This window comes from Elaeis guineensis, chromosome 5 (genome assembly GCF_000442705.2).
Source record: "Elaeis guineensis isolate ETL-2024a chromosome 5, EG11, whole genome shotgun sequence".
Classification (NCBI taxonomy): domain Eukaryota; kingdom Viridiplantae; phylum Streptophyta; class Magnoliopsida; order Arecales; family Arecaceae; genus Elaeis; species Elaeis guineensis.
This window is the reverse complement of record NC_025997.2, coordinates 25,473,315-25,499,049: the sequence shown is the minus strand read 5'-3', so window position 1 is coordinate 25,499,049 and position 25,735 is coordinate 25,473,315. Positions and strand designations below refer to the sequence as shown.

The 25,735-nt window shown below is 36.1% G+C and overlaps 1 protein-coding gene and 1 long non-coding RNA gene across 3 annotated transcripts; one reads left to right on the top strand and one right to left on the bottom strand.

Moving 5' to 3' along the window:
- Positions 1–1,696: 1,696 nt before the first annotated feature.
- Positions 1,697–7,028, bottom strand: LOC105045204 (translationally-controlled tumor protein homolog). 2 transcript variants are annotated; one of them, XM_073256919.1, is made up of 6 exons: positions 6,903–7,019; positions 6,136–6,300; positions 3,480–3,553; positions 2,951–3,076; positions 2,684–2,841; positions 1,778–2,088 (listed from the first exon to the last, which is right to left on the bottom strand). In XM_073256919.1, the coding sequence occupies exons 2-6, from the start codon at positions 6,146–6,148 to the stop codon at positions 1,971–1,973; spliced, it is 489 nt and encodes a 162-aa protein (XP_073113020.1). In that variant the 5' UTR covers positions 6,149–6,300; positions 6,903–7,019; the 3' UTR covers positions 1,778–1,970.
- Positions 7,029–21,906: 14,878 nt separating this feature from the next.
- On the top strand, positions 21,907–25,471 carry LOC140857796 (uncharacterized). The gene is made up of 3 exons (XR_012141228.1): positions 21,907–22,066; positions 23,962–24,021; positions 24,100–25,471. It is a non-coding gene; the product is annotated as an uncharacterized lncRNA (long non-coding RNA).
- The last annotated feature ends 264 nt before the right edge of the window (positions 25,472–25,735 follow it).

Below are 25,735 nucleotides of genomic sequence, written 5' to 3'. Positions count from 1 at the left end.
CTTGGAGCCACCACCAAAGGCCGATTAGAGCCAGCCTCCACCTCCTTCCTCGACATCAGAGCCGAAGCATCCTTGAGGAACCACCCCACCTTTGCAGGGGATCTAGGAGCCCCACAACCAACTGCAGGAACCCGAATGGGAGGCGATGGGTCAGTCTCCGACGCTTCGGGCCCTAGATTGGGCTTCAAGGCTCCACCGGGCAACTTTGAGGGCCTCGAGCTTGCTTCAGATGGGCCAAGCCCCGGCTCGCATCAACCATTGGCAGATCTAAAGGAGCTAGGCTCACCATCAGGCCTAGAACCATCGAGTCCACACTATCACCTAGGTCTGTAAGCATCGAGAATGCCAACTCGTTCTGAGTCAAGACCTCCGCCACCGAGTCAACCGAGTCACGATGAGGCGACCGCGGCGAGCCACCTTGACCGACTTTTGTCAGGCCTTAGAGTTCGGTGGAGACCCCGACTGACTCACAACTCTTGGAGGTGAGGTCGGACGCTTTAAGTTAGCAGCCCCCATGCCCGATCGTGACTCAAGCGTCTTCTTCCCCTTTGCCACTGCCAGATTTGCCCTAGACAAACGAATCCTTGATGTAACCACCTACGGCCCAAGCCACGATTGAGCTCGACCGTCCCACTCCTCAACATTGAGCTCCGACTCCCCCTCACCACCAACCTCCATAGGTGATACCGAGATCTCCAAAATATTCTTCAAGTAGAGAGAATGCTTGCTCCCGTTTGATAGTAGATCTGATAAAAAAATCAAGCGCCGAACGTTGGTGTGGCCGATTCGGCCACACCGAAAGCAAAAAAATAAAAAAAATTTTATAGATAAAAGACTGCAAGAAAATTATTTTCTTCCCTTTAACGAGAATATCGAGCTTCAAGGGCATTGTTGAGTCGATCTCCACCTAGATTCTCACGAATCTAATCTTTTTCAACTGATCCGTGAAATCATCGATGGAGATCAAAAGACCAACTTTTATGATGCCCAAAAGTCTTCAGGACTTCAAAACTCCATCAAAAGCCTAAGAAGGCAATACCCACCATGTCCATCTTGACAATGTTTGTGTCCGGGTATGAAATTTCGCACCCAAAGTTCCATCACTAGCAACCATCCGACAATAATCCATAGCCCTCCACAGACGATAATCCATAGCCCTCCACAAAAAATCTTGTCGATCTCCTTCGATATGAAATGGAAGAAGAGGTGATCTTCCACCAGCCTTCGATATGAAATGGAAGAAGAGGAATCTTCCACCAGACATAGAGAGATTCAAAAATCCCACGCAATTCAATACACCGAAATCCGCCAACCCAAGCTCTAAATCAAAACAAAGATCCCGTCCCATTTTCCCCTCTTCTCCATCTCCTCTGAAAACTCAAAAATTTTGGTGAAACATCATCACCGTTATCGACCTCCATCTCAAAAATATTGTGACATCCACATCATGTTTGACCCCCAACTACCCTTGCCCAGGCTCTCCCCCTTCGCCAAAGACGGGCATTGGTTTACCTTTGCCCTCCACCCCCAGCCTGACCTCTGCCCTCTAGCCCGCTAGCCATCACCACCACCACCCAAAGAAGAAAGTGCGTAAGCGCTGAACATGAAATGCTCTTAACCTTTCTCTTCTAATAAAAAAAAAAAAAAAAAAAAAAAAAGTTAAGTACAAATCTCCAATAATCTCATGCTTCAGACATCAGAAACAATACCCAAGTCCACTTGTAATTTATTGAATCTAAGCGACTGGGCAGAATAATTCTTAGAGGAAGCCAGTCAATAAACTAAAGATTAAACATTTTCTTACTCAAATAAATATTCACCAAAAGATCAACCAAATATTCCAAAGCAAAATCCAAATTCTCAAGCACATTAAAAGTAGAGGCATTGCTTCTTAAGTCCCCTCAAAAACAAACCACGTAAATGATAAACAAGCTGAAGTTACAGCATATCCCCATCTGGTTAAGTATATTTTAGCACTTGACCTCCTTCAACCCATAGGCAAAATACAAGAATGTTGGATCCGTTGCACCATCTTTGTAGTAAGCAAAGACCAAGCCGCCGTCATCATGCATGCTCTCACCTACGAAACTGCCAAAATAATGGTTAAGGTGAGCAGCTAGTCAAATGATCACAATATAATAAGCTAAGCTACAATCCGCAAGCATTGAATAGCAAGATGGAATGAACATTCATGAGCATAATGATATAGGCTGACAAATAATCCAATTTTTGTGGCATTTGCAGATGAAGAAACCCCAAGGGTGAGCACATTGTACTTTTCTGAATTGCCTATCAAGTGCAAAGTGGTGGTACCTAGAGGAGATGCATAAAATAAATCTGTATAGAATTTTGAGCTTTTCAACCAAAATTTACTAGGGGCAACACGCACACTTTTCTGAGTTACAATACATTGGGCAATTTTATTTTTACCTGTGATGAATGCAAAGCAGTAAATAAACCTAGTTTTGGTTTGCAACAAAAAACAACATATATTATCCATGCAGAATTAAACCAGAAAATGGTAATTAAACCACCAAAAGACAACAACTTTATAGCTTTCTAGTGTTCCTAGTAGCAATAACATAGCACATAACTACTAATAAAAATAGTTAACGGATCTTTATGCGTGATATATGAACAAATTGTTAAAAATTTCCCAGCACTTGTTCATTAAAACACTTACAATTGCAGGTCCTTAAGCTTTGAAAGTAAAAACTTGGTAGCTCCCTCAATGTGTTTCTTAAATAACTCCTGTTTCTCGGCGTCCAACTTAGGAGTCAAATTTTTGATATACCGCTTCATGAAGGTCACGAATTGTTTCTTATCAAATGCTGGTTGCTCCTATAAAATTGAAGAAACAATACAAATAGTAAAGCAATTGTTATATATCTGATATTCATATATCAAGACTTAAACAAAACAAATAATGTTAATAAAAAAGAGTACTGACCTGAAGCCGAAAGGTATCCACAATATCAACCACCTTAACAGCCTGGTCATCAACTCCTTCATCCTCACCACCTTCGGCGGAAGGGTTTGCACCAATGTCCACATCAATTGCTCCTTGAATGACCCACTGCCAAACAATGCCAGATCAATTTTATTTCTAGGTTATGAGACATAAGAACAATTTCCAACTTAAGAATTTTCACGTGATATTAAAATCCCATCTTGCTCAAATAAGATATTAGAACAAATTCAACAGAGTGGGAGGATCTCGAACAAGTTAGATGCCGTCCGGACTGTGCATACAGGAAAGCTTTCTCCCGCAAATAGCACTCAGCCACACATAGGGCATGACATAAAAAGCACATGTATCACACACAAGTACAACATATAATGCAAAATTGCAAGATATTCATGCACATGAATACACACACAAACACACGAGAAAAAAGAACATGGGACAAACAATTAAATTTCACAGTATGGATAAATAAAAACCTTATACTGATGAGTAGATGGCTAATATTACTGACCTTTCCTTCAACTTCCCACAGCATACCATTCTCTATTTCCTTGTATGGAAATGAGTCTGACAAAAGCTCATCTCCTGAAATGCATTAAACACATAATTATTTCTATTAACATGTGACATGGAGACCAAAACTGGCGAACATAATCTTAAAAGCACAAACATGGTAGCAAGCATCAATGAAACTAATATATTATAATTTAAAGAGCAAATTAAAGTAATTTTACATGGCCTACGCCCCATAATATACCCAACCAGTATCCCTAGCACAGGCTTTAGACAGAAAAATCCAAGAACAAATCTTAAAACATTCATTTAGCTACTGGGACTCCTCAATAAAAAATTGCAAAGCAACTTGATGAACAACAATTAATGTGATTTACTGAGACATCATTATAACAGTTGGATGAGAAAAAAGAGGTACATACTGTTGATAATAGAGTTAAGAGGTCAAAGATTCAGAACCAACTGATCCTTGAAGAACAAGGAAAAGCTCAAGGGCCATAGACATTACCCTTCCTAATCAGTAAGTCAACATTAAGGTGCAGTGGTAACTGAAAAGTGCTGCTTTTTATTTTTTTGAAAGCTCATGATCTATACAGGCACAAGATCAGTAGGCAGGAGAAATAGCAATGGAAAAGGTGCAATTGAATTAACTACGCAGGTGCCTCGAACACCAGATTACAAAAGAAGAACTTCACAAATTAAAATAAAGTACAACCATAGGATTCTGACATCCAACTTCTACTATGTCCTGCCCACTAGTGCCACCATATATGTTGAACCCACATATTTATGCCCTTAGAGTTAACTGTCCAAATATGTTCGACAATATTTGCATTTTATGTTAGCCTCTTTCCTTCGTACCAAAGACATCCATATATGAACATTAAGCACATTGATACTTCTTTTCCTTGACTCAAATAGTGACATGCTTAATTTACTTGTACACATAGATGGAACTCATTTGAGGGTCATGCTGAAACTCAGCAAGGATTAGACAAAGAAACCGGAGGAATATTGAGGAGCACACAGACAGATGGAGATTATTTGGACACATGTACGCTTAGACCTTAACTAAATTGAAATTCAGCCTTTTATGAAGGAAGCTTTATAGTTTATCATGCATCAAAATGTTCCACTAACAGCAATCAGCTTAACCACATTGTTTGAGTAGCTGACAGATTATTGCTGATGATGATTTCATATTTGGGACCTGTTCATCCCTAAAGGCATAAAGAAAAGCCAAAGGGGCAGACGTGAAGTCCCAGAGTCAATATTGTCACATTTGCTATCATGAACTAATGACCCTGCCAAACAGAAAAATCAAACAGAAGAAAATGATAAAATAGTTTGCTGCAATGAATCTTTCTATAAACGCATCCATCAAGTGCCTCCAGGTCCAAGATGCAGAAATGCAAGCGAAACTGCCCTTTCAAATTATCCATAGATGAAAATACCACATTTTAAAAAAAAACGTCCATGAAGTGATAGAATGTGCAAACTATGCATCAACGAAGCAAGCATTCTCAAATAAGAACATAAGTTAGAGAATCAAATCTAGAATCCTTACACCAGCATGCCTCATACAAAGCCGCCCCCCCCCCCCAACCCGCAAAAAAAAAAAAAAAAAAAAAAAAAAAAAAAAAACTCTCAAATATGTAATCAAGATCTATGAGCAACAAAAGTCCTGTTGTTCAAGTACAAAGCAAAAATTGGGTCGTTGGGTATGAGACAATCCCTTCATATAAAGCAAATTTGTTTATTCTAGTACTCCAATAATCTACCTCATCAACAAATCTAACTTTCAAAGAAGAGATCGCCATTTGCATATATTAAAAAAATTATTTCCAACAAATCCACCTCTAGTTCTGATAAACTGATCTTTCCAAGTTGTGTTCGCATGAATCCAAGCAAGCATCATTGAAATTCTTCTTCATTATTCTTGTAGATCTACTATAATGTGAAATACAGAATAGTCTTTTCGCACTATAATCTCATGGCTCTCTAAGTTATTTTCAATCCATATCTTTATCTTCTTAAAGGATTAAAGAGTATGACTTTGCTTCTTTAGTCAATGGACCAATCTTCAACCTCATAGAAAAAAGTATCTTATTCCAACCATGCATTTTAATAGCTAGTTAAAAGAAATAAGAAATACTGGTTGAAAGAATTTCGAATACAATGCTCTAATCACTTAACACCAACTTCACACATTGTCCAAATAAGCATGGGTCCTTCATAAGCCCTATTTTGTGATACATCAACAGTTTAGTTTAACATGGACAAAAAACTAGCAGCAGTCAGTGTCTGAGAAAACAAGAGACAAGGAAAAATATGGACATTAGAAGAATGAAGATAAACAAACGAGTTAGCATTCATATTCCTAATAAAATTAAACTACTGTTGTCCGATGATGGTACACCAGGATGGCACTGCCTAGTTTTGTTGATAGAGCATTATTCAACACCTTTGGGATGTCACTCTTAAAAAAATCATTACAGGCATCTAGATGGCAGGGTAAGCTATATAATGGTAATAAGCTGAAGCACTAAATCTCCAACTCAGATGTGTGAGTGGCCAAATCATGATTTACATAAAAAGATGAAAAAAGCATGTATATGGGATCAGAAGCATATCTCAAGGTCATCATTTTCCACCTTCATCTCTCATTCCACTATTACCCTTCCTTTCCTCTCTCAACTCTATCCATCTTGACAAGAGCTATTCTTTATATTGGAGGAACAAATACTCTCACAAAGACGAGGTTTTAGTATATGCCAATATCTACTTCATCTTTCCCCTCTTCCCCATCTCAGCTCCACCTTAATCAGAAAAGGAAAACATAAATAAGCTCCTAGCTGCATGAACATCACATAATTATCTGAAAAATTACACTCTAGAAATTCTATTGATTTTAAGTAAGAGAAGCCATATTATAATGCCAAATAAAAACCAATCCACACACACACAGCAGCAGCAGCAAAAACAGCTAAAAAGCATGAATATATATTAAATAGAAAAATCCTTCGATCAATGACAACACGCAGCATGAATCTGAAATACCACCAAGCTGATTTTCCTTCAACCAATGAACTAAAATAGCAAGAAAGCAAGCTAACATCCCAATCATCCGTCATATACAATCTAAAATAGCCCATCTCACACGGAAAACTCATGATCGCAAAATCCCCAACTGAAAAGAAGCCACTTGAACAGAGTAAAACCAGAAACTAGAAATGAAAAGACAATCAGACAACCAAACAAGGAACTACATATAATCGCGCTAAAGATCAGAGATTTATAGCAGAACATATGAAAAAAAAAGCACAGAAAACTAATAAAATGCTTTGATTTGCTACTTTACAGCCTCCAAGATCGCATCTTTCACTCGGATCCAGCGAAAACATACGGATCGGCAAATTACCTGTGAGAAGATCCTGATAGACGAGCATGTTTCCTCCAAAGAGCAAACCCTAACCCTAGGTGACAAATAGACGAAGAAGCGGAGACGGCGAAGGAGGCGTGAGAAGAGGGGATAAAACAACGGCCGACAATGATTATATAGAGTGTGATGGGTGCGGCGTAGGGTTTCGTCGGGTAGAGGGAAAGAGTAGGTGCTCTAGTTTAACGCTAACTCTTTTCAGCACCGTCCGATCAGTGGAATTAAGTGTGATCATCCGGTAGATGCCGTATACTGTAAAAACTGCAAGGCCAGCTGGCAAATTCTTGTAGGATTCTTACAATTGGATCGATTTTGGAGTATCCGACACGAATAGTCATAGATGGGTCAGGTTTCAGCTTCCATATTGGGTTGGACATGTCTTTTGAGTCCGATTCTAGGAGTCTAAGGTGAGGATGCCGAAGATAAAAGATGATGAGGAGAGAAATGATGGGATCACTACTTCAGTAATTTTAAACCTATATAGTAAGAAAAATACATCCCAATCTAATAAAAATATTGATATATTAATATATTATATTACTATTATAGATATTATATTATACTGTTATTATGGACATAATATTCATGATAAATATTATATTATATTTATTATTAATTATATTATTATTCAATTATAATTTTATAATTATAATAGAAATTATTATTATTTTTTATATTTATATTATGAAATTATCTAATATATACTTCTATTTTCTTATTTTTCTAATCAAAACTAATATAATAATATAATATAATTATAAATGAAAATATTAGTTCTATAATGATTAATATATCTTTGTATGACTAATAATTGGTTTATCCTAACAATTCTATATATAAATACATGGACTTGCTACCAGTCATTCATGTATGTTTTCACATGATTTATTTGGAATTATGTTTAATAGTTATAAAATATATAAAATATATTAAGGATAGTTTTGGTATCATATAATCAGTGATTTTGAATTTCTATAGTATACTAACGTAGTAATTTTAGATCATAGCATACTAATGTCATAATAATTTTAGATCATAGCATACTAATGTCATAATCATTGTAATATAGTATTACTGCAAGGCTCTGAAAAGTAGATAGTGAGATTGGCCGAACTGGTGTGCTCCTCAAGTAGATCCAATGAAGCCACAAGAAATCTTACAAAGAAAGTTCTAAACCAATAGGGGTATCTTTAGGTTTAGGACCTCCGATGCTTAAATCAGTAGAAGTCTTGAAAATAGATATTGAAAATACAAAAATAAAAAGATAAAAAGATGGATCTTGAATGAGTGGAGTGAGGACTTTTGTTCCCTTTAATGGGAGAGTTGAAATAGATTCAGCAGAGTCTCTACTCTATGAGTTCTGACTTACCATGGAGGATACTCTACTCCTCTTTATATAGAGGAGCTTGCTCAAGCCGTTAGGCTATTAGAAGAGTTTGTTAGGTTATTAATTGGTTATAACAGAATGACCAGCTGTATGGAGATCATAAGGTGTTTGTCCATATGGAGTATAGCTGTAACATAGTTGTAGCACAACTGTAACGTAACTGGAAGATAACTGACTTGAAGTCTTGCTGGTTGAGTGAAACGTTTGCTAAAATCGATGTCCCACTAATATAAACCGAGCAGATCAATTAAGCGTAACAAGGTTGGTCAAATCTGATGTCCTCATGCTGGGAATTGAATATCGTATTGACAGATCGATAATCATCCGATCTGGATTAATGCGACTTTGGTAAACCTTCAGACCAGCTGATGTGATATGATGATGTTTTACCTATAGGTCGGTAATTTACCGATCTCAGTTGATACAAATCGGCAACAAAATAATCTTAACTGATACTGTCATGTAGCCAAAGGTCGGCTTTCTAGTGAGGTCAGCTTTTTGATGAGCTTTCTGATGAGTTCAGCCTTTTGATAACATCGGCTTCCTGATGAGCTTGATCTTTTGATGATGTTGGCCTCCTGATGAGCTCGACCTCCTGATGAGATCAGCTTTCGATGAGCTCAGCCTCCTGATGAAGTCAGCCTTATGATGAGTTCGGATTTCTGAAGAGATTCACAGCAAGGCTCACATCGGTATTCTTGTCAATTCGGGAGCTTCTGAGTATAAGTCCTGAGGATATTGACTGAGGTGGTATGACCTCATAATAGATGCCCCCTAGTTTTGAGTTCGAAGAGGTTGTTTTGGATGAGAGAAGTAGTCCATGAAAAAAAATTTTAGCTCATCCGAGTGGCGAATCTGTGTTGTTTGATTCTTCAAATGAACCACTGCATCCCTTTGAATAAGTTTTTCATATAGATTATGTATTTGTCAATGGTTTCTTCTACCTCGGATCATGTCGAGGATTTTTTTTAATTTTGGATCTTGTCAAGGCTGGCTTTCTTCACCTCGAATTTTGTCAAGATTTAATTTCTTCACCTCGAATCTTGTCAAGATGACCTCGGATCATGTAGAGGATTGTTGGGCAACTTCAGATCTAGATAATTATATTTATAATGAATATTATTTGACCTCAGTTAGATCAATCATGAAGCCAACGTAGCTTAATATAATAAATAAACTTTAAAATATTAAAAATGATATGACTTTAAAAATTAAATTGATTAATTAAGAACAAATCGATCTTAATAAGTTGAATGTAATAGAGGTTTAAGAAATATCTCTTTTCGATGTTGTCATGGGTAGATCGAGTCTCCCATGCATTAGAAGTTTCATCTTAAGATGTTTCATCTCCTTTCTTTTCAAGGGCATGTCATCTGAGAATTTAAGTCGGAACTTGTCAAGTTGATATTTTATGAGATTCAACCTGCAAATCAGGTATTTCATATTAAAGATCTATGAGGTTCAATCCGAAGATCGGATATCTCACACTGAATATCTGTGAGATTTAATCCGGAGATCAGATATCCCATATCGTGAGGTCCAATTTGGAGATCAGGTGTCTCATGTTAATCATTTGTGAGGTCTAATCCAGAGATCGGGTGTCTCACACTAAGTTGTTCTGCTTTGGTTGGAATTTTCATAGCCGAAGTTTGGCTTTTTTCAACCTCGTTTGGACAAACTTAGTCTTTTCTTATCTTTGTTTGGTCGGACTTCATGACTTTATTTGGATAAGTTTTTGTATATGATCTCATTTGGATAGATACTGTTATGGTCAAGAGGTCAGATGGCTCGGATGGTTGGGTTAACTCTGCTTTCATATAATGAGGTATGTCCGCTTTGGCTCATGACCATTTTTAGGCTTCAATGGGCCTTAGACTTTAATAAGCCTTGATTATCGAGAGCCTTACGATTTTGTCCTTTAACGTGGAAAGAAAAGATTTCAATTTATATAAGCTATACTCTCTCTTGACTCACAATCAATATGGGACTAAAGATGCCATCCTTATCTTTTCGGAAAAGGACTCTCAGCTGCACCCCAATCTCCACCAAGATCTGGAATTGTGTGGTGGGACTGCTACTGGCATGCGTCTTGAAGAAGATGGTGAAGGCAAAAGATTATTTTGTACTATCCGATTTATCATTTTTCATAAAATTTTGGTTAAGTCCCTTTTTCTAGCACCAATCTATTGCTGCAAAGCTTCGAAAAGTAGATGGCAAGATTGGTCAAACTGGTGTGCTCCTCAAGTAGATCCGATGAAGCCCATAAGAAATCCTACATAGAAAGTCTTAAACCAATAGAGTATCCTTAGATTTAAGACCCTCCGATGCTTAAGTCAATGGGAGTCTTGAGAATAGATATTAAAAATAAAAAAAATAGAAAAATAAGAAGATAGATCTTGAATGAGTTGAGTGAGGACTCTTGTTCCCTTCAATGAGAGAGTTGAAATAGATTCAGCAGAGTCTCCACTCTATAAGTTTTGACTTACCATGGAGGATACTTTGCCCCTCTTTATATAAAGGAAGCTTGCTTAAGCCGTTAGGCTGTTAGAAGAGTTTGTTGGACCGTTAATTTATTATAACAGAATGACCAGCTGTATAGAGATCATAAGGTGCTTGCCCATGTGGAGTATAGCTGTAACATAGTTGTAGCACAATTATAATATAGCTAGAAGATAACTGACTTGAAGTCTTGCTGGCTGAGTGAGAGGTCGGCTAAAACTGATGTTCTACTGATATAAATTGAGTAGGTTGACTGAGCCTGACAAGGTTGGTCAAATCTGATATCCCATTGCTAGAAATCGAATATCATATCAACAGATCGATAATTATCCGATGTGGATTAATGTGGCTTTGGTAAACCTTCAGACCAGTTGATGTGACATGATGATATTTCACCTATAGGTCGGTAACTTGTCGATCTCAACTGATGTAGATCGACAACAAATCAATCTTAATTGATACTGTTATGTGGCTAGAGATCAGTTTTCTAGTAAGGTCGGCTTTCTGATGAAGTCAACTTTTTGATGAGCTTTTGATGAGCTCAGCCTTTTGATAACATCAATCTCCTGATAAGATCGACTTTCTGATGAGCTTGATCTTCTGATAACGTCGGTCTCCTGATGAGGTTGGCTTTCTGATAAGCTCAGCCTCATGATGAGATCGAGCTTATGATGAGGTTGGATTTCTGAAGAGGTCCACAGTCAACACTCATATCGGTATTCTTGTCGATCCGAGAGCTCTTAAGCATGGGTCCCAAGGACATCAACTGAGGTGATATGACCCCATAATATATAGCATACCGAGTATTATAATTTTAGATTATCGAGGATTACATTATCTTTGGATTAGGATCATCAATGATTTAAGATCATTGCAATGATCCTATTTGGATCACCAAAAACCACCATAGTAAGTTGTAGAGCCGCATGGAAGTTATTAGAGCTGGCATTTGGTCATGGTAAAGGGAGGATTTTCATTGCAAAAAGATGAATGGACCATCGAAATAGGAGTTTTAGAATTTATCTCATTTTTCATTCAATTTCAGGTCTAAATTGTATCAATGTCGTACCAATCCACCGGAGCTTGTGCACAATCCAATATACAAGAAAGTTTAGGTTCACTTGGCCCAAGCTATTTGCATGTGTACCATTTAGACCTCAATTCAGCAACTTTCTTTGTGGGGTTGTGTTGGTCTTGATGTACGTTCGACATGAACTTAATTTTTCTAGATTTATACCTGACATCTACAACCTATCCTGATTTGAGATCTATAAACAACGTTTGATTTGAGTTCTACGCGTCAGGAATTGAAAATAAATAGGCCATGGATATTTAATGCGATCTAGTCTGGTCATGAACTCTTGAATCACTTATTTTCTTTGGTCTTCAGGCTATGTGCTTGTATATTTGGAACAAGATATGATAATGGCTGGTGGGGGCGATAGCTGGTGGTTGACGGCCTCAGTCGACGGAAATCGAATGAGGAAATATGGGAAAACTGCTAACAGAAATTTGTCAGACTGTAAATCCCATTCAGAACCGGCATTGGAGATGGCAAAGGAGTATCTAGAACCGATGACGAGTCAGAATGAAGATGCTATCACGACATATACATACAGAGAAATTTCGAAGCCAACTGCACCTTGGGCCTCTTGACTTCCTCATCTATGAAAGTATTCCTTTGGATGAGAGTTTCGATGAGAAACATGAATCGCTTGCAGATGATGACTCAGTGCACGATACAAAGAAAATGGAAGGGGATTGAGGGAGCTGGCATGCTGATGATTCGAAATCTTCGGTGGTGGCAACAGACTCTGATTTTAGTCTGCCGGGTCCCTCACAGGATACTTCCCATCTAGAGTCTCTCTTCGAGACCGTACCAGTTCATTGGCAGTGAGAGGTAGCTGCGGTCGTGCTACAAAGGATGCCTCAGCTAAGAGATTGATGGTCTCTCAATTATCACGATAGGTGGAGTGTGGTTGGGATAACAGAGGTGCGCCTGTATAGTGTTTATGGACAGGCTTTGGAAAATTTCAAAAACATCCTCCGAAGACTCTGTTAGGTCCTGTTATGTTTCTGTTAACCTATTTTTCATTTTGGCCTTTGGGTTTCTGCAGGCTGACATGCTCTATCTTTGAGCGCTATATCGATGTATACATATATTTATACCATCTTATTTTGATAATATAATATAAATATATTAATGGTGGAAGTAACTTACTTCCTCTATTTTCCTCAAAAAAAGATACGGTAATGGCAACTTAATGATGCACATATTTGTGTTTGTGCTCTCAAGAATTTTAAATTGTTTTTGCGTGCGTATGGACGATCTCCTACCTATTAGCACATCATCCATGCATGTTTTGTATTTCCTCTAGATCTGGTTTGGGTTGGCAGCTCGTGTGTTTCAATATAATTGGTTCTATCGCCACATGGCCCACATCGAAGCAACTATGGTAGTAGAGATATCCACTTTTTTTTCTCCTGAGATATTATGGCGTTGCCGCCTACAACGTTTGAATCCTGGACCTATAACTTGGGTAGAGAGATGCCAATCATCCAAGAGTAAGAATTATTATTATTATTATTATTTTGATGAAATAGATATTTTATATTAAATTAAACATGAATAAATACATCTTTGAAAATTAAAGAACAAAATATCTAAAAATTAAATAGATAAAGCACTTTTAAAATCCCCAAATATGGATCCAGAATGCTCAGTCATGAAAGAAACCATGCAGTCAGCAATACTATTAATCTCTTGAAATGCATGCAAAACTTCGACAAAAAATATAGATTTCAACATTCTCTAATAATTTTTTAATAATAGATATCGACAATCATCGAACGGTGGGCCAGAAAATTATTTAACAACTGTCATTGAATTACCCTCCATCCAAATGTGTGAGAACCATAAATTAGAGACAACATATAGCAAACCTTCTCAGACAGCATGCAAATTTGTCAGAGGAACTATAGTACCAAACAGTTAACACTGCCGGCTGCAATAAAGACACCAGTAGCACTGGAGCTCTTTTCTAGAATAATACAAAAAAAAATAATTATCAAAATAATTCAAAACTTAACTTTTTTACCAAACTAATGCAAAAGAAAAAAACGCCATTTTGAATGGCATTTTTTCCCCCTTCCACGTCACCCTTTTTTCCACGATGACATCGTCCCAAAAAAAAAAAAAAAAAAGAAACGCTATTTAAAATGGTATTTTTAAAAACGTCATTTTGAATGGCATTTCTAAAAACGCCATTCAAAATGGCGTTTTCAATTTTTTCCACCAAAAAAAAGAAAAAAAATCGGAAAAGAATGAATTTTTTTTTAAATTTTAAATTAATAAATAAATTAAATTTTTAATTTTGATTGAAATTTAAAATATAAAGATTTGAATTTGTAATTCAAATAAAAAAAATAATTTTAGATTTTTTTTTCAAATTTTTTTTAAAAAATGTCTAAAAAATCTCTTAAAAAATTTAAAAATAAAAAATATCATAGAAAATGAAAAAAAAGAGAAAGAAATATGAAAGAAATAAAAATTTTAAATTTAATTGAAAAACATCATTTCAAATGCTTATCAAAAAATTTAAAAAATAAATTTAAAAAATAAAATGTACCATTAAAAAATAAAAAATTTTAAAAAATCAAAAAAATAAGAATTGTAATTTAAATTTTAAAAAAAATAAAATTTTAAAGATTAATTGAAATAAAAAATTTGTAAATTGAACTTTAAAAAAAATATATTTTTTTTAAATTATTGTAAAAAAATTATCTCAAGAAAAGAAAAAAATATTGTAAAAAAATAAAACATACCCTAAAAAAGAAAGAAAAGAAAAAAAATTTAAAATTTAAAATTTAAAATATTGTAAAAATTTTAAATTTTTTTTTCCAATTCTATTTTTTTCCTTTCTTTCTTTTTTAGGGTATTTTTTATTTTTTTACAATATTTTTTTCTTTTCTTGAGATAATTTTTTTACAATAATTTAAAAAAAAATATTTTTTTAAAGTTCAATTTACAAATTTTTTATTTCAATTAATATTTAAAAATTTAATTTTTTTTAAAAATTTAAATTATAATTCTTATTTTTTTGATTTTTTAAAAATTTTTATTTTTTAATGGTACATTTTATTTTTTAAATTTATTTTTTATATTTTTTGACAAGCATTTGAAATGATGTTTTTCAATTAAATTTAAAATTTTTATTTCTTTCATATTTCTTTCTCTTTTTTTCATTTTCTATGATATTTTTTATTTTTAAATTTCTTAAGATTTTTTTTAGACATTTTTAAAAAAAATTTGAAAAAAAATCTAAAATTATTTTTTTATTTGAATTACAAATTCAAATCTTTATATTTTAAATTTCAATCAAAATTAAAATTTTAATTTATTTATTAATTTAAAATTAAAAAAAAAATTATTCTTTTTCGATTTTTTTCTTTTTTTTTTGATAAAAAAAATGAAAACGCCATTTTGAATGGCGTTTTTAAAAACGCCATTCCAAATGACGTTTTTAAGGTGTTTTCTTTTTTTTTTGGGGACGATGCCATCGTGGAAAAAAGGATGACACGTAGAAGGAAAAAAAATACCATTCAAAATGACGTTTTTCTCTTTTATATTAGTTTGATAAAAAAATTAGATTTTAAATTATTTTAATAATTAATTTTTTTTTTATATATTATTCTGAAAAAGAGCTCAGTAGCACTGCCAGAGCCCCCGATGTTATCTTGACTTTCCACGCTGCCATCAAAATTAATTTTGAGGGGACAGGAGGTGATGGCTCTCAAAAAAAATAAATTAATTTAAATGATATAGAGATTGCAAAAGAAGAACCATAGATTTCTTCTCGTGTCAAAGATCCAGCTGACTGATGAAACTCATGAGCCCGGATAAGGATTAGTTTTTGATATTTAATAAGTCAATATCCCACAGGCGTGAATGGACCTTTATATGCTGGGCTTTTGGGCACCCCGACCGTCCTCTGTGGTTCCTTGTTACGTCAGAAGCTCCAAAATGCCTCCAATTCTGAAGAAACTAGCATGACCTTTGGCACGATCTGGCTTATCCATATAAACCTGTGGATAGGATATTGCCATACATTCCACTTAAGGGGCATTTGATTCGTAATCAAAATCAGAATGAAAATGAGAATCGAAATGACTTGAAATCGGAATCAGAATCGGAATGATCAAATTCTCCGAAGCATTTGATTCGTGATCGAAATCGAAATCGGAATCGAAATTGAAATAGAAAATTGAATCTATAGAGAAGAGTAAGGATCGAGAGGGTGTTTGATTGGGAGGAGTAGGGGTTTGAAATCGGAATCGGAATAGGTGACTTCCATTCCAACCGTTTGGTTGGGAGGAGTCCCATTCCGATTCCAATTTCAGAGTGGAATGAAAATGGCTCAATCTATATAGAACTCAATTCCTACTCTCCTTTGGGGGTGTTTGGTTGGAAGAAATGGGGGTCTGGAATCGGAATCGGAATGGGTGACTCCCATTCCAACCGTTTGGTTGGGAGAAGTCCCATTTCGATTCCGATTCCAAGGTGGAATGGGAATGGGTCAATCTATATAGAACTCAAGGGGTGTTTGGTTGGGGCAGTGGGGGTCTGAAATCAGAATCGGAATGGATGACTCCCATTCTAACCATTTGGTTCGGAAGAGTCCCATTCCGATTCCGATTCCAAGGTGGAATGGGAATGGCTCAATCTATATAGAACTCAATCCCTACTCTCCTTTATGGATTCAAATTTTTATTCCAATTCCGATTCCAATCACGAACCAAACGTTTTGGAGGATTTGGCCATTCCGATTTCGATTCCAAGCCATTTTGATTCTCATTCTCATTTCAATTTCGGTTACAAACCAAACACCCCCTCAATCCCTACTCTCCTATATAGATTCAATTTTCCATTCCAATTCTGATTCCGATTCCGATCACGAACCAAACGCTTCAGGAGATTTGGCTATTCCGATTCCGATTCCAAGCCATTCCCATTCCCATTTTGATTCCGGTTACGAACCAAACGCCCCCTTTATGGATTCAAATTTTTATTTCAATTTCGATTCCGATTTCGATTTCGGTGACGAACCAAACACTTTAGAGGATTTGGCCATTCCGATTCCGATTCCAAGCCATTCTGATTTTTATTCCCTTTCTGATTTCGGTTGCGAACCAAACACCCCCTGAGTTCTATATACCTTGACATATTCCCATTCTACTCCGAAATCAGAATCAGAATGAGATTTCTTCTAACCAAACGGTTGGAATGGGAGTCACCCATTCTGATTCCGATTCCAGACCCCTACTCCCCTAACCAAACACCCCTTTAGGTCAGAGATGCGGTTGAGTTCAACAATAGTATGGGATGTTTGGCTTAGCTATAATAAAAACATACAAAATATGTGAAATTCTAGCTTACATATTTGGTTGTGTAAAATGATTCCGTTAGAGGTGTGTAGAGATGGCAATGAATCGGATATAGGTCAGATCGGTCAATACCTTGCAAATATAAATCTGATACCCATATCCACCCGTATCTATATTTGATCAAGTCAGGTTGCATCAAGTACTGATGTGGGTTGGATAGATAAGATAGATTAGATCAGATCAGGTAAGAAATTCATCATGCAAATATTATAAAATAATTATCATTTTGAAAGATAAATTGAAATTAAGATTGTAACAATTTGGATCAGGATGGAGTAGGCCATTATCCATATCTAGTCCGAATCTATTTTGGGTACCCACCCCGAGTTTTAATCTAATTGGATCGGATATCCAATGGATCAGTTACAATTGCCACCCCGAAAGGTGTGCATATATTTTATTTTTAAATAAAAGTTTAAAATGGAGGGTGGTTTGTCGACAAGATACATCAATACGTGTTAGAATGAATGTCACAATATCTGACAATAACAAAGTTTGAATGGTGAACAATGAATAAATTGGGTCCAGTCTTGTTAGTTATGATTATAATACATACGTGTGAGAGAGTGATATATCAATATAAATGGTCCATTAGTGGTTGGCTAAGCACGTTTGTTCGATAATTGCAACATAGGAGATTTTTTCTGCTAAATAATTAGAGATCCTTATATGAACCTATTGGGAATTTCCTTTTAAAGATGTAAGGAGAGATTTCCATGTTTAGGGACCCATAAGAAATTGTAAATCAGGGATGACAAAATATTTGCACCCTGTATATAGAAATTGTAAATGAGGGACCTGCAAGCAATTTTTGATTCACCATATTAATTTCACATAGATAAACAATTATCTGTTTTCTAAGAACTCACAAGTAATTTTTCTATTAACTGATCCTAGAATACAATCAATTTGCGGTCTTTGGGTGGAATATTTATATCAGGAACTGGGTCAGTAAACAATAATCCAATTAGGGACCTCAAAACAATAAATTAATATCATATACCTCAAAACAACAAATTAATATCATACATCTTGCATCTCTCCTACTTGAGTTCATGGCGACCAGGTTTCCTACCCCTCTGCATATAAATTAATGTTCTTGCTTTGCCTTGTGCCTTTTGATCACCAATTACAACATACATTAAGTGGATTGGATCCAATACTCATAAACTATTTGATGGATTGACGCACCGTTAATCCTACCTAATTATTATAGATTGAGATATATGAAAAAGAGGCACAAATATATGCTACAGTAACATCTATATTTTCCTGTGTCTCTCGCTGTGTTCAAGGGTCTGTAAACCTTCGTCCAATCCACCACCGTTCCACCATACGACCCCATTGCAAGAAATTAAACCCTCCTCGCGTGCCTGCACGGTGACAACCCCAATGCCATTCTCTATGGCATCCGCCGTTCCGACGTGTCAAAAAGTGAAAAAGGAGATGAGAGAGCGTCCATTTCTTTCTGCGTTTCATCTCAAGTCGGAGCAAGGGAAGAAAGAGAGTTCCATTCTTTCCCTCTTATTTATCTTAATGAGGTTTTGGACCGGAGAATTGTATGGTTGTAGGAGATGGGAAGGAGAAGATGGCGGCGTCATGTATATTGTCTTATTTTGCTCCAGTGGCATCATGGTGAATAAGATGCTTGGGTTGGACGTATAGACTTGTAGCACAAATAGTTGTGGGAGCTGGGAAGGAGAAGATAATGGGTCATGTATAGTATCTTATTTTGCGATGTCATGTAGAGAAATTTTTTATGCATTGATGGTGTAGAAAATTCGATGCGGAGCGCACCATTTTATATGATTGGTCCACATGATCACTGTTTTCCAACGCACATTTAATATCTGCAGTTCTGTTTTTTCGTTTAAAAATTTTGCACCATGAAAATACCCCTGCTCTTTAGAAAAAATTATAACATCTTGTGACATATTATGATTTCCTACATACATGATGCCATAATATAGCCCAGAAAATTATAACATCTTGTGGCATATTATGACTTATAGGATGTCATAATATAGAAAGAACATTTTTGTCCAACTACTTTCCAATACGCATTTAATGCTTACAGTTCCATTTTTTCATTTAAAAATTTTGAATGATGAAAATACTGCTGCTCTTTGAAAAAAAATATGACATCATATGGTATATTATGACATCCTGCATCAAAATTATGACTTCTTATACGTAGGATATCATAATATACACATAAGATGTCATAATTTTTTCTAAGGAGTAGGAATATTTTCGTCATTCAAATTTTTAAATAAAAAAGTGGAACTGCAGGCATTAAATGTGCATTAGAAAGCGGTGGCTATGTGGACTAATCATATAAAGTAGTATACTCCACGTCGGATTTTCTACACTGTCCGCGGTGTATAAAGAATTTCCCATGTCATGTATGGCAAGTTTTTAAATCCCATCGAATGGGGCTATCTCGATTTTTTCGTGAAATGGATGCGCTACTGCCCCGCTCCATTCCAATACTTAGGAAAGAAAATGTCTCAAGATGTTCTGAACAGAATGCTGGGATACTGATAGGATGGTCCTCTCCTGACATATAAGATGGTACCCGATCTTGATGTCTTGCTTGACATCTGATCGGGACCTAAATTCTTGATGTGTAGTATCTCATTTTGTCTTCAATGGCATGATGGTACATAAGATGCTTGAATTCGACATACACTTCAAGTTGTGCACTTGTTCAAGTGATTGGAGTTGTTGATGATAATTATTGCTTGTCATATTATAATTCTACTATTGGATCAAATAGCTTCTTTTCAACAGAATTTAACGAGCAGCAATACATAACCAGTTACATTGAGCCAGGGACATAATAAGACTACTTCTACTTGTGCTTTCAATTTGATATTATATTTCTTTTATTTTATTTTTTTCACTATGATGCGCTATTCCCAAATATACACTTGATCCATTTTTTGGATTTTAATTGATCTGTTTGGACATTTTGATCTTTTCTATTTTGTTTTAGGATTTGATGGCTATACATTGATGGTAATCATATCTTTTGTTTTTTGAGCCACCGCATACTCTTTATACTCTATTTTTTGATATAGTAAAATCTCTCTCCATCTTTATCTATGAACATAGGTCAAAGATAAACCACATAAATTACTGTATTTTATTTTTTCTGTATATGATTGCTTATTATTATTTTGGATTTCATACTAATTAATAGATAATCTTACAACAGTATATATTGAACAAAAATACCTATTATAATAATTTAAGTATATTTTTAACCTACTTGTTTTTAAGTTTTGTTTGGTTAATTTATCTCCACTTTGGCTTGAGCTTAAGCAATATATATATACAGTGAAAGGTGCGAGTGTGCCAACTAGTGAATTAGTAAAATCTTTTGTATTAACACAAGAGAGTGGATCCAATCGCATCCCCCCCCCCCCCCTCCTAATTCTCAGAGGAGCTTCTATCTCTCCTAGAAGAAAATAATTTAAGCAAAAGGTGTGACAGTGCTAGATCTATACATAATTTTATTGGAACTTGAATCTCAATTTTGGAACTATGGGGAAACTTTGATTCTAAATGTTACACATTGATCAAATATAAATTATATCAGATTTATATCATTTAGTTTACTTGGCTCAAACCTGCACCTAGATAGCTTCTGAGCTTCAAGCAAAGAAAAAGAACATCTAAACTAATACTACACCTTTAATTATGCCAATCTCTAGCAATAATTTAGTCAATTAATTCAGATCCAATGCAACTAATCCCCTTGGCTTATGTTCCACAGACTCACGTGTACATTAAGATGCCCCTTCCTTTGGCTTGGTCCATCCACTATATCTCTAAGCTCCACTGCCACCTACCACCACCATGTCTCCTCTGGTGATCGATAGGTCCTTTTGCGCCAGCGAAAACACAGGTTTCCCCAATCTATGAAATTCTTCAGGGCCTTCTATAACTCACTGAAAACACGTCACCACTCTTGTTTAGGAACAGCCATAAGAATCCGCTTGGATATGTGTCTAATTTCCGCATTCTAGAACAATCTCTTTAGGCTAGCATTGATGAGGTTTAATATCCTCCCTTGATATCGTGCTTATTAGATTACCAGTGGTCCATAATAGATTTGTTTCCCAGTGTGTTGGTCTTTGGTGGGTATCACTTTTAAGAAACGCGGTGTCGCCATCCAACTTCTGTGCATGTCCTTTAAAATAACCCTATTAAAAAAGTTTATTTTGGCCTCGCGGTTGATACCATAATGCGTCGATATGCATATCCTGTGGGTAGAGTTTTTTAATCCAAAAAACTAGAGAGAAAGAAGAGGAGCAAAAATATCAGAACCGTTCCTTTGGATCTGTTTCCTAAAGCCGATATCCCTTATCGACTTTATCGGAACACAAAAAAAAAAGAGATGCGGGGGACAGAGGAACCATGTCCCTTGTTAATCACGGGCCGTGGGAGAGAGGATAAAGATTACGAGTAACTTGATAGAAATCGTACGCCGGTGGAGAAAAGTTTGAGATGATAATGCTGACGAGATCCAGCTTAATTTATTCGAGGAGAGCCGAGCATATCCCTTCCAATTCCTTTTCTATTTAAACTCACCACTTCTCAGCCGAATCTCTCATCAAATCCTTCATCGCCTCCTTCCTCCTTCCGCAGCTTCGACGGCCATTGTGCTATCTTGCTGAGTGCCTCCACCTCCCTAAAAATCTTAGTTCTCTTTCCTAAATCCAACAACCCCTATTTCGGGAACCTTTGAGGGAGATGTCGCCCAAATCTATTCAGCTGGCTGTTGTCATCACCGCCACTATCATCTTCGGTGAGCCTTTCTTCCTCCTCTTCCATTTTCGGCCCTAGGTGTCGTCACCATAGCTTTGAGGCAGTGCCCTTTCTTCCCTATACTTTCGGGACTCCTATCATCATCAGTTGGATCGCCGCCTCTGACTGTCGTTGTGCCACTACTGCTAACTGGTCTAGCTGTCTCACCACCAACCCTCACCCTCCATCAACCCTCACGGAACCCCAAGGGGTCATGGGTTTGGTTAAGAGAGAAAGAAAAAAGAAAAAGGAAGAGAAAGAGAGAGAGAGAGGGACCCAATCTCTTTGGGTGAGCCTAACCCATTTATTGGACTCTATCTGATTGAGTCTGAGTCAACCCGAATTGTATAGATCTAACTCAAAAATTGACCCAAAACCTTGACCCAGACTTGGGCTAGATTAAAAGTCTTTCTATTCATCTAATTTTCCTAAATTAAGGGCTAATGAAACATGTTAATTGTTTATACTAGAGCCTTTATCGTCGAAAGAACACCGGATCTAGAGTTCGGACTAAGAAGATTATAGAATTTTAAATCTAATCAATTGTAAGCTTTCTCTTATCTCTGAATTTATTTATATATATATTTATATATTTAAATATTAAATTTTGATACGTAAAGTATTTATAAATTATTGAAGTTTGAAATTATGTATTTATGAACGAAAAATAATTTAAAATATTAGATCAAGTATGGCAACACCTCTGCATGATTACAAATTTGAAAGGAGATGATTTTCTAATTTTAATATCGCATGATCTTTAAATTATATATATTTATTTTTACATAATTTTTGAATAAAATTGCTCTTATTTCTAAAAATGAGATATAGAAAGCTTGGTTTGATATTATTATGAAAACTGATATAATGATGTATGAAAAATTGATTATTATGAAATTATGAGAAAACTCTCTAGTCAGACTATAATTCAGGTATAGCCAATAGGACTAATTGTTGGTCACATATCAGAAACATATTTTTTTCGGACCTAGCCAATCGGGGTTGTTCACTGGTAGAGCTAGTTCTTTCAGACCTAGCCAGTCTGGGTTGATTGCTGGCACACGCTGATGAATCACGTATATGTATTTTAAAACTAATCTCTTTGCCTTATCATGGGGCTAATCATGGTCGTGCGAATCAGAACTAGTTTCTTTCGGGTCTAGCCAATCAAAGCTGATTTTCGGTACATGGTGATGTGTCACATATTTATTTTTCAAGGGCTAGTCTTTTTCGGATCTTGTTATGAGACTGATCGTGGCCATAGTCACCAAAGACTGAGAGAGAATTTTTGGATATTTACTAAATTGCATGGCATATTTTAAAAAAAAATTATCTTGTAACATATTACTCTTATGTTATTATATTTTTGAAAATTAGTTATACTTTATCCCATAGAGATATTGGTAACTTACTGAGCCCGTAAAGCTCACTTCTTTTTTTTCTCTTTAGATCTAATAAGAGAAGAGCATAATATTTCAAAAATTATTTGCTGAGCTATATTCAAATGGTTACATTTAAAAAAAAATTATTTTAATTTTGTTGGATCTTTGTTTTATTTGTTATCAGTCAAGGAGAATTTATCTTTCTATTAAATAAAGATATTACAGAATTTGCTTTAACCACTGTCTGAGTTGAACTGAGGTAATTATATTTTGATGAAAGGCAAGCCTTACATATTCACAAGGTTTAAACCCTAAGGATGTATAGCCATCTGTTGTACACCTAGCTCAATCTATCAGATTGGGGTGTGATAGATTAAGTGGTATTAGAGCATAGGTTTAAAGATCCTATAATATAAGTTAGTGAGAGTGGGGTAGAATTAAGGGTGTGATTGAACAACTGTAATCATTGATAATTGATAATTATATTAAAAACTGATTCCATCTTTTTAAATAGGTTGTGATGGCTCGAAACTAATTTGGATAGCTGTCTGATACTACGGAGGACTCTCGTATGGTGAGTACACACTGTACTTATTAGAATGGATATGCCTCTTAAACTCCTAGTGCCTCTCAAACTCATGGTGTCTCTCAGACAACTGGTGTTTCTCAAGCTGATGCCACCTCTCGAGTAGCTAAGACATCTAGGTCAACTCGCAGCCCATCACCAGAACAAGATGAGAGCCAAGCTGCTAACCCTCCTCGTCAGTAGGATGATGCCCAAAATAATAATTAAGGGACAACCAATTTTAATGGTCCAATGGCAAACCTCATACAAGCCCTGATCAGATTGGTGTAGAAGATGGAACGGCAAAGAAATAGAGATGGCCAATCGTTATGGTCGAAATGAGGAATAGGAGAGTTTAAGAGACTGGCACCACCTACATTTGAAGGCTCCACTAATTCCATCGAGTCATTAAAGTGGCTCAAGGAGATGGAAAAAGCATTTGCTAGCCTGGCGTGCACCGATCAGAAAAAGGTTCACTTCATTGCCTATCAGTTGTAGGATGAAACATTTGAATGGTGGGAAGTGATCAAGTATAGCAAGGGATTGATGGGCTAATTACTTTGGATAGTTTCCATCAAAAATTTATGGATATGTATTTCTCTGAGAGCCTCAGATTTGAGAAGAAAAATGAATTTACCAGACTGATTCAAGAGAATATGATAGTGGCCCAATATGTGGCAGCTAATAGTATCAAGGTTTCAAGATTTGAGAAAGGGTTAAAGCTCAGGATTCGTGTTAGAGTGAGACTGATGCAGTTGGTCTCTTATCGAGAGGTTGTTAACCTAGCTAAGATCGTGGAGCAGAAAAATGATAACATACAATAGGAGAGGAAGCAGCAATAGAAGAAGAAGTCTAGATCTGGTGGTTATTAAAGTGCCAAGAAACTCACCAAAATGATGGGGGAACCAGTCAAAGAAAGAACCTCAATGTGGCCGATGTAGAGGATTTCATCTGGAGCAGGATTACTATTGGTTTTTCAAAGCCTATTTTGAATGTAGTCAGTAGGGCCACAAGGCTTCGGAGCCTGTTTTGAACGTGGTCAGTAGGGCCACAAGGCTATGGATTGCCCCCACTGTTTGAATTTCAGATACCAACAGCCCTCCTAGAATGCACCCAGACTACCTACTTCAGGAGCATCGACTTCTTATCTGGGTCAACCCTTAGGATAAGGGCAAGGAGGACCTCCAAAGCAAAAGATCCAGGCCCGTGTCGATGTTATGACTCAGCAGGATGTAGAGGCATCAAATGCCATAGTGACAGGTACCACAAGACTCCTTCCAACTTAGTTTAATTTGATCTTATGTGTTGAGAATTATGCTTGATAGTAATCGTAAAATTTCAATTCATGATATGTATTATCAAAGTAGCATCTACACATGCTTGTGTCTTATTTGATCCTGGGGCTATCCATTCTTTTATTTCATCTGAATTTATTAGGAAGGCTGGCCTTAGGCTTGTATCCTTGGAAAATGAGATGTGTGTCTCTACTTCAAATGGGAGTGTCATCGTGGTTGACATGGTTTGCCCCTCTTGTGCTTTGAGCATTGGAGATCATGATCTTATATCTAATTTGATGATTCTGGTGATGAAGGATTTTGATGTTATCTTGGGGATGAACTGGCTTGCCTCGTACCATGCCACGGTGGACCGCTTTAGGAAGAGAGTGACCATTCAAATTTCAGGGCAGGCATGGTTTAGTTTCTTTGGCAAAGGAAAGAATATC